The sequence below is a fragment of the Nanorana parkeri genome, unplaced genomic scaffold (genome assembly GCF_000935625.1).
Source record: "Nanorana parkeri isolate BGI_ZX_2015 unplaced genomic scaffold, ASM93562v1 scaffold1212, whole genome shotgun sequence".
NCBI lineage: Eukaryota > Metazoa > Chordata > Amphibia > Anura > Dicroglossidae > Nanorana > Nanorana parkeri.
The window spans coordinates 409658-419495 of NW_017307480.1; the positions used below are offsets into that span (position 1 = coordinate 409658).

The 9838-nt window shown below is 48.6% G+C and overlaps 1 protein-coding gene across 1 annotated transcript in view; it reads left to right on the forward strand.

Annotated features, from left to right (window-relative positions):
* The window catches only part of CAMSAP3 (calmodulin regulated spectrin associated protein family member 3), a 99566-nt gene extending 95285 nt beyond the window's left edge, over window positions 1–4281 (forward strand). The window contains exons 21-22 of the mRNA XM_018568575.1: window positions 1451–1569; window positions 3882–4281. Of these exons, the coding sequence (XP_018424077.1) occupies window positions 1451–1569; window positions 3882–4184 (422 nt within the window). The 3' untranslated portion in view covers window positions 4185–4281. The remainder of the gene's footprint in view (window positions 1–1450; window positions 1570–3881) is intronic.
* The last annotated feature ends 5557 nt before the right edge of the window (window positions 4282–9838 follow it).

A 9838-nucleotide genomic window follows, 5' to 3' on the forward strand; every position in this document is an offset into this window, starting at 1 on the left:
GGTGAAACAGATTTTCACTCTAAACCAGGGGTAATCAACCTTGGCACTCCAGCTGCACTGAAACTGCAAATCCCATCATGCATTTGAATCTGGGAGTCATGCCTGGGGCTGTCAGTCCTGCAAAGCCTCATGGGAACTGTAGTTCCATAACAGCTGGGGTGCTGAGGCTGGCTACCCCTGGTGTAAACTGGCGCACAGTTGAAAGCTGGTCAGGGTCAGGTTTTATTCTGTCATAGTGCTACATTAGAAGAGGAATTTATGACTCAGGCTGTAACCTTGTAATAAATCTCATAACCTTGATATGTCCCATCGCACTGCTGACCGGATGTAACCCAAAGTATTGGGTGGGTGCTGAAGTGACTCCAGATGCCTCTGCGAATCAATAGATACTTAGGAAGAAGTCACTCGCAATCCAAGAAGATTTCTTTGCCAATGCTTTGTTAACAAAGTGTCACATTGTATGGCGACGTTTTGGAACCGCATAGGTCCCTTCTTCAGGCAAAGTGTAGAACACTGTGAAGTACGCTTTGTTTGACCTGAAGAAGGGACCTATGCGGTTCCAAAACGTCGCCATACAATGTGACACTTTGTTAACAAAGCATTGGCAAAGAAATCATCTTGAAGTGCGAGTGACTTCTTCCAAAATCTCCTGTTCAATGCTGCTCCTCTCTAACATTGCCTTGCCGTGCAGAAGAATGAATAAATGTACCCCTCGGAGTTTTGGGTGTCTAGGTGAATAATGAAGTATGGTACACGGGTCTGTAGTTTTAATAATGGGCGATGTGGGAGAGTTTACCGGCTGGAGCAATCGCTTCCCTTCTGTTTACAAGGAGCAAAAGAAATGGTTGTAAGCTGCCATCAGTTTTGTGACGCTGTTATTACTTCTGTGTGACCGGTGCCGAGGTCCTTTGTGACAAAACTGCATATTTCAGGATTTGTGTGTGTGTGTGTGTGTGTGTGTGTGTGTGTATATCTATCTATATATATATATATATATATATATATATACACGCTATATTGCCAAAAGTATTGGGATGCCCCTCAAAAATGCAATGCAAAGCGTGGGATGCCGTGGTGTAAAGCACGCCGCCACTGGACTCTAGAGAAGTGGAGGCGTGGTCTCTGGAGTGACCAATCACGCTTCTCTGTCTGGCAATCCGATGGGCGTGCCTGGGTTTGGCGGTTGCCAGGAGAACGGTACTTGCCTGACTGCATTGTGCCAAGTGTAAGGTTTGGTGGAGGGGGATTATGGTGTGGGGGCGGAGCCAACTCAATATTGAACCCTACGGACTACGACGGGGATGCCATTAAAGTTTATGTGCGTGTAAAGGACGGCGTCCCAATATTTTTGGTAATATAGTGTGTGTGTATGTATATATATATATATATATATTAGAGATGCCTCTTCTTTAGTTTTCCACGTCCTACTAATGTCCGTTTCCGTTTTCAGGGCCCAGGCTGTACAAGGAACCGAGTGCAAAATCCAACAAATTCATCATACACAATGCGTTATCTCACTGCTGCCTGGCAGGCAAAGTCAACGAAACTCAGAAGAACAAAGTCTTCGAGGTTGGTATCTCTCACACGTCTTGGACTGGGAGGGGGAATACAATGGTTTATTTTTATTTTGCATTTACAGCAATTTTGGCTCCGAATTTGTTGTGTTTGTGTCGAGCTTTAAAACTTTCCATGTTCTCTGTAAAAGTCAATGCTAACAAGGATCCCTGTGCTCCTAGCTGCAGTGTGGCCTTCCTCTTGGATCTCTCCATCTTAAGTCTTTCTATATTTAAACAGATGTCGGTTTGTGTGACAATGTATTGTTTTGTTGATCTAGATCAGCGGTAAGCAAACGCCAGCCCTCCGCTGTGGTTAAACTACAAATTCCATCATGCATCTGCCTGTGGCAGTCATGTATGTGGCGGCCAGAGTCCTGCAATGCCTCATGGGATTTGTAGTTCCACCACAGCTAGAGTTTGCCTACCCTTGCTCTATATTGTAGGTGGACAACTTGAGAGTTGGGAACTTGAAATGGAATCCCAGCGTTTATGATGTGACCATTGTTACCTGGCTGTAGAGTGGAGATAGTCACAGGACCATCGCTGACTCACAAAAGACAACCCACAACCCACCTCCAGGAAGACAGATGTTGGGAATTGTTGCGGAGCAAATGTCGGGTGCCCTGCAGATCCCTCCCATTGGCTGGAACTGATAGAGCATGGTGATGAAGTTTATCATTGTGGTTTCATCACAGGGCTCCCTATAGCAGCCAGTAGGAGGGATCTGCAGGGCTCCGCAACAATTCCCAAGATCTGTCTTCCTGGAGATAGGTTGTGGATTGGCGCTTGGCCCTGTGGGGTGGAGAGAGGCCCAGCAGTGCAGGTAAACTGCTCCATGGACGCCTCACAAACTCCTGTCATTGTCCTGAGCCTCTGGGCAACAGGAACCAAGACAAGTGAGTAAGTTCTTCCAGCATATGGAGTAATCCTCCTACTTCAGGCTGCACTGACATGGTAACGTCCATGCTGCTTGTCCAGAACTATAAGGGTGGGAAGGTGACTCGCTCACCCTGCACATAGGCAGAAGGCCTATGAGGCTTTGGTTTCCAGAGAGGAATGCTAGTCTCCACAGAAAGTAGGTGCCTATATAGTAGGGATGTCCCGATACCACTTTTTTAGGACCAAATAGAAGTACTTTCCCTCAGTTACTTGCCGATAACAATTACCAATACTTTTTCTTAAAGGGACATGTCACATTTTTGCTAAAACAACACAGACTGATGATATTAGGGCAGTTTCTCACCAGAGCACAATACAGATGTCCCGGGGTGGCAGGGAGAGGGTGTTTGGTGGTGGGATGGCAGGGAGAGGGGTGGTAGTGATTAGTGTGGTGCAGATACAATAACACAGGGCAGACGGGGAGTCCAGGCTGCTGTGGGTGTAATATGGAGGGAGGACATGTAACAGAGGGCTGAACACACTATCAGGATCATTACCTTGTAACATGGCTTGGTGCAGAGGTGTCTGTCCATCCACTCGGCATCTCTCCCCACAAGACCACACTGTCTCCTCACTGACACGGCCATGCTGCTCCTCTCTCAGCACTGAGAAGAGCCGCACTGCTCTGCTCTCTTAGGGACACGGCCATGCTGCCCTGCTCTTCTCCTCTCCGGCCCTGGATTTGGGAGCTGGACTGCCTAGGAGAGGGACCAGTTGGTGACTGGTGTTGGTTGGGTAGTCCTGATGGGCGGTGTGGGGCTGTCCATGGCTGTGCCTGCGCCGGAGCTATAGAACCGGACAGACACTGCCATGGACAGCTACTCGAAGGTCCCCAGCAGGCTGCCGAGGTCCCCACAAGAGCAGGAACTCGGACAGCCGCTGCTGTTCAAAAACTTAAAGGGCCGGTATCGGCCTTCAGAATCGGGGCATTTTCAAGAGTGCAAGTATTTGTGAAAATGCCCGGTATCGGGACATCCTACTATATAGTATCAATATAGTGTCACCTTTAAGATACTTTGCAGGAGACTCGGATGAGCAGTGAAGAAAAGGATCAGCTAGAAACTACAATATGTCCTTTTTTTTTTTTTTTTTCCTGGAAATAAAAACTTTAATACAATTTGATATTTTGTTGAGCAGAGGAGTGGTGTGGAGTTGTTGAGATACTGTCAGTAACAGCACTTCTATTTCGGGCTGACCACGTTGTCTGCCAAACCTTCTCACTTATTCAGTTGGTCAATGGGTCTGTGCACGCCTCCTGCTGACATGATATGCAGCCCAACAGCCAAATCATCATTGCTCATAGATTCCAAGTACACCAACATATTGAGTTGAAGATCTTTTCCATAGAGACACTAACGCTATATAATCTCTTTAATTCACCTTTAGGACATGGAGAAGAGCCAATCCAACCATTTCCTCATCCTGTTCCGTGACAACAGTTGCCAGTTCCGAGCGGTCTACTCCTTTTCGCCCGAGACGGATGAACTGACCCGTCTGGCAGGCTATGGCCCCCGCGCGATCACCTTGTCTATGGTGGAAGAAATCTACAAATACAGTTCTGACAGAAAACGCTTCACCCAGATCCCTAGCAAAACCATGTCCATGAGTGTTGACGCCTTCACCATACAGGGCCATCTGTGGCAGACCAAGCGACCCACTACACCGAAAAAAGCCAGTACCCCCAAATGAATGCCCCCCTGCAGCCTCCAGCATGCTACTAGGCAGATGGTTAATTGTATCCAGTGTTGGGATCTTATGTTCTGTTTCTGCCTGTTTTTGAGCTAGGTCAAGGTCCTCTGTTCTAGGAGCACCCTTGCTTCTACCGTGACCTGGCTGAGATTGTTGTACTTCTAAGTTTAGCAGCAACGTCAAGTTGAAACTTTTCTGTAAGCTTGGTGGGAACGTCCAGTTGGGACCTTTTCTGTAAGCTTGGTTGGGACATCATTTTGGGACCTTTCTGTAAGCTTGGTTGGGACGTCATGTTGGGACCTTTCTGTAAGCTTGGTTGGGACATCAAGTTGGGGACCTTTCTGTAAGCTTGGTTGGGACATCAAGTTGGGGACCTTTCTGTAAGCTTGGTTGGGACATCAAGTTGGGGACCTTTCTGTAAGCTTGGGTGAGACGTCAAGTTGGGGACCTTTCTGTAAGCTTGGGTGAGATGTCAAGTTGGGGACCTTTCTGTAAGCTTGGGTGAGATGTCAAGTTGGGGACCTTTCTGTAAGCTTGGGTGAGACGTCAAGTTGGGGACCTTTCTGTAAGCTTGGGTGAGATGTCAAGTTGGGGACCTTTCTGTAATGTAGGCAGAACTGATGGCTATTCCACTGTCTGGAGGCGGATTGGCTCTTCAGACAATTGTATGCAACTTTCTGAACTAGCTTTTTATTTTTAACCTGTTCAGTGAAAATTGCCTTTTTTTTCTACATTTTGTTTAGCTTTCAGGTGCTTACTTTTTTTTTTTTTTCTCTTCTCCACTGCCCCACTGGAATGTGCCAAGCTCCTACCCACTGCCCATTAATGCAATGCGGCTGCCTCCCACTAACACGGTGCCACCTTCCATGCTCTATTGGTGCCTTTTATGCTTTGTATTGTAGGACACGGTGGATATGTCAGCCCGGGCTTTCCATCCGAAGGCTCTTCTCTTTAATGTTTCCGTTGCAGAGGTCATCGCTCTAGATTCTTGTGTTTAAAGGGGATTGCCTTTGCAATGGTGAAAGTGTTTGGCTATAAGCTCTATACTGAAGAGGTTGGACTACTAGTCAAGGAAGGAGGTGCTCTTCCCCTGAATCTATACCCCCCTGAACAGGAAGCCAAAAACGCAGCTAGTTTAGTGATTCACATAACTGCTACTCTGCACGGACTGCCTGGTACCACTTTGTCAGCGTTGTAGTTTTCTGAGGTAACGTCCTGCTCAATGGCCATTGAAAATGTATCAACAGGCCATAACTTATTTCCCAATGAGTAGACAGTGACGGAGAAAGTACTGAAGCTGAAATAGGAAATGTAATTATTTTCACAGGCAGGGAAGTTAGAATTTGTGTCTTTGTATTTTCCTGGAGTTCTGCTTTAAGTGATACATTTTAATAAAATGAAGCGATTGGTCCCACAAAGAATATATAGCACTTGCCAGTGTAGAGGAAATGGGGAGCCACAGTCTGAGTTACTTAATCTGCACATAGAACAGCAGCTTCCCCTTATCACAAATCCTAGTTTAAGGTTTCTGCGACCGAGCTGGCGGTAATACTACGTTATTCTCTATATAGGGGAGGCTGACACCAGTACCAAAACTGTATTATTTATAGGGAAGTATAGAATGTCTATTTGGCTCAATATCAACTTAAAACCTAAGCTCGATCTGTTGGGGCTATGTTACAGATGAATGGAGATATCCCGGCTGAGGTCAGAGACCTAGCACTGGTCAGAAGCCTTCTCTAAGACATAACCCTGTTGAGGTCAGAGACCTAGCAGTGGTCAGAAGCCTTCTCAGAGAAGAGACATCCCAGATAAGGTCAGAGACCTAGCATTGATCTTCTGGCACCCCATACACTGCCTCCCTGCGCGTACATAATGCCTCTGCTGCCACCCCATAAACTGCCTCCTTGCGCGTACATAATGCCTCTGCCGCCACCCCATAAACTGCCTCCCTGCGCGTACATAATTCCTCTGCTGCCACCCCATAAACTGCCTCCTTGCGCGTACATAATGCCTCTGCCGCCCCCCCATAAACTGCCTCCCTGCGCGTACATAATGCCTCTGCCGCCCCCCCATAAACTGCCTCCCTGCGCGTACATAATGCCTCTGCCGCCCCCCCATAAACTGCCTCCCTGCGCGTACATAATGCCTCTGCCGCCCCCCCATAAACTGCCTCCCTGCGCGTACATAATGCCTCTGCCGCCCCCCCATAAACTGCCTCCCTGCGCGTACATAATGCCTCTGCCGCCCCCCCATAAACTGCCTCCCTGCGCGTACATAATGCCTCTGCCGCCCCCCCATAAACTGCCTCCCTGCGCGTACATAATGCCTCTGCCGCCCCCCCATAAACTGCCTCCCTGCGCGTACATAATGCCTCTGCCGCCCCCCCATAAACTGCCTCCCTGCGCGTACATAATGCCTCTGCCGCCCCCCCATAAACTGCCTCCCTGCGCGTACATAATGCCTCTGCCGCCCCCCCATAAACTGCCTCCCTGCGCGTACATAATGCCTCTGCCGCCCCCCCATAAACTGCCTCCCTGCGCGTACATAATGCCTCTGCCGCCCCCCCATAAACTGCCTCCCTGCGCGTACATAATGCCTCTGCCGCCCCCCCATAAACTGCCTCCCTGCGCGTACATAATGCCTCTGCCGCCCCCCCATAAACTGCCTCCCTGCGCGTACATAATGCCTCTGCCGCCCCCCCATAAACTGCCTCCCTGCGCGTACATAATGCCTCTGCCGCCCCCCCATAAACTGCCTCCCTGCGCGTACATAATGCCTCTGCCGCCCCCCCATAAACTGCCTCCCTGCGCGTACATAATGCCTCTGCCGCCCCCCCATAAACTGCCTCCCTGCGCGTACATAATGCCTCTGCCGCCCCCCCATAAACTGCCTCCCTGCGCGTACATAATGCCTCTGCCGCCACCCCATACACTGCCTCCCTGCGCGTACATAATGCCTCTGCCGCCGTCACCTCTCCTCACTCGTTCTGCACGTCTGGCTTTGTGTTTGTTTAATGAATTGCCCTGATGTCCTGTAATTGCGCTCGCTTAGCTCATGCTTTACAGTAGTCACCAAGCACAAGTATTTGCTCCATGTTTTTTGGAGTGCGCAGTGTAGGATGCGTTTTATAGTACAGCCGGGTGCGTCTGGTCTCTTCAATTGTCGCATACATATTTTTATTTTTTTTTGTTGGATAAAATCCACGTTTCAGGGCCTGGAGCCTCAGTAGCCTAGGTGCCCCTAACTTGGTGAATAGGAGCTGGGTCACTGTATATTGTTGAAATAACTTTGTCGTTTGTATGGCAGTCGGGAGACAGAAGTGTTATTTATTGCAGAACACGACTGGATTAAAAACCGAGTAACAGTCCCTCAAGGCTGCGTAATGTGCAACGCTTGTCGCCATTTGTAGGGAGGGAAATATGAGTTGTGTTCAGCTTGTCTGAATGGAGCTCATACATGAACACTGGCTGCTGCTGCTGGTTCCAATGCGGTTGGTAAGAAGTCATTGCTGGTCCGTCTCCAGTATGTTACAGAACCCTTGTGGGCTGTATGCAGAGACATCCTGAAGCTCAGATGGTGAAAGGAGAGGTGCATACTCCGCTCCAGCCACACATACAGTATCATGCATGTCGGCTTTCATGCCGGAAAGTAGGGATGCACCGATACCGAGTACCACAAGTCCCATTCAGGAGGCATGTAAAGACTGGCCACCTGATTAGCCACACAGCTTCCCGATTAGTGGGGAAGCCATCACTATGTGACAAGAAGCATGGAGCCAACTTTCTGGCCAATCAGGAAGCCGGGTGTTGTGAAATGACACGACGCCTGGCTTCCTGATTGGCTGGGAAGCCGGCTCCCTCGTCATGAGGTCATAGACCTAGCAGTGGTCAGAAGCCTTCTCTGAGAAGAGACATCCCAGATAAGGTCAGAGAACTAGCACTGGTTCCAAAGTCTGACTGGGGAGCATGCAATCTAGAAGCCGTGTGCCGCATCATTACACGCTGCCCGGCTCCCTGATGGGCCGGGAAGCCGGCTCCATGCTCTCTCGTCACAAGTGCAAGGCATTGGAGCATTTGGCCGAGTACTTGCCCCAATACCGGTATCAGTGCATCCCTACCGGAAAGCTTTGTTGTAGGATCGATTTTTCACCCTCCTGAAAAATGCGACAAACTATTTCTATGCAATCGCCAATTAAATTGTCTTCAGACTTGGAGAAGTTTCACCACGGACATCTGTTTTTCCTTCCAGGGGACACAGTGCGTGTTTTCATCATGGTAGCATAGGTGACAGTGTGCTCCCCTCCCCCCCATTGTTGGCTGACCACACTGCTACATAGGAGATGAATACCTAATGACGTGATTGGCAGCAGGCGTGTGCGCCGTCACTACTTATGCAGAGGGAGGGGGAGTGCATAAAACATTGATGGGTGTGGTCACAGCCAAGGGGGCGGTTACAACTCTACAATGGGAACAGCAACAAATCGGGCCTCATGTAGGGTTGGAGCTGATGGACATATGATAGAAAGGTGTGATTTAATGGAGAATGGGTCAGACCGGCAGTTCAGTTTTCTAGTGCTGAGGAAATTATGACTTCAATGTGTTCTGGTGGAAGTTTGAGAAGCCAATTGGCAAAGAGCAAATCACTTGTACAATGTCACACAACTTAGCCCGGCTTCACAACTGCACATGGAAAGATTTGATATGGTTACCATGTCCTGAAGCCAAATACCCGCGTGAGAAACCTCTGCTGTATACGAGTTGTGGGGGAGGGGTGCGGTTGGGGGGGACCCTATTCCTTTCACCACCAGTGACCACATGAAACCAGTATGGAGTCAGCAAATCAACAGCCATCCGAGACTTCTACCACGTATACATCTTGCTTTGTGACTCTTTATGGCCTTGGCTAGGTGGTCCGGTGATCCAAGGGGGACCAGGCTGGGTTGCTATAGATCCACAATCCTGGACAGCGGTATGTTGTCTACCTTCCATCATTCACACGAGTGTCTTCTACTACTACATCCTTAGCACAAAGTACACAGCAGCAGCTGGCGGTACCCATAGATCCCCCCCTTACACCCGCACCAGTATGTTGAAGCACATGTGGTATTCCACTGGTTGGCGGGTCACATAATGTTGGATCAGTTTTTACCACAATGATAAAACACAGCAGAAATTGGTGTACCTCTGATTGGACCGGGAGATCCAAGAAGAGCACTTTTCTTTTTTTATATATACTTGAGTTTGATACAATTAAGGGGCTATAGCAGCTTTGCATTTTGGGCCCCTGGGGGGTGGGAGGAGACGGAAGAAGAGGAAAAAAAACAAACCGAGGATGTGGTGGGTGTATATAGCGCAGACCATCTCTGTGCTTAGCCCTGCCCCTGAGGAGCAAGGTCACGCCCTTCCCCCACAGAACACAAACGATGCATCATCCACTATTTATAAATATGCTACAGATCATAACTTGGGTGAATTGTAGGTGGCGCCGTCTCAGCGAGTCTGGACTCCATAGCTGATGACGAGCTGCTCCACCACATGTTGTATTTATACATAAAGATTTATTATAAATATCTATATTAAATGATTTTGCAATTATTTGTATATAAAAAGAATCCATGAGAATGAAGAAAAAAAAAATGCGTTTTTCTTTTA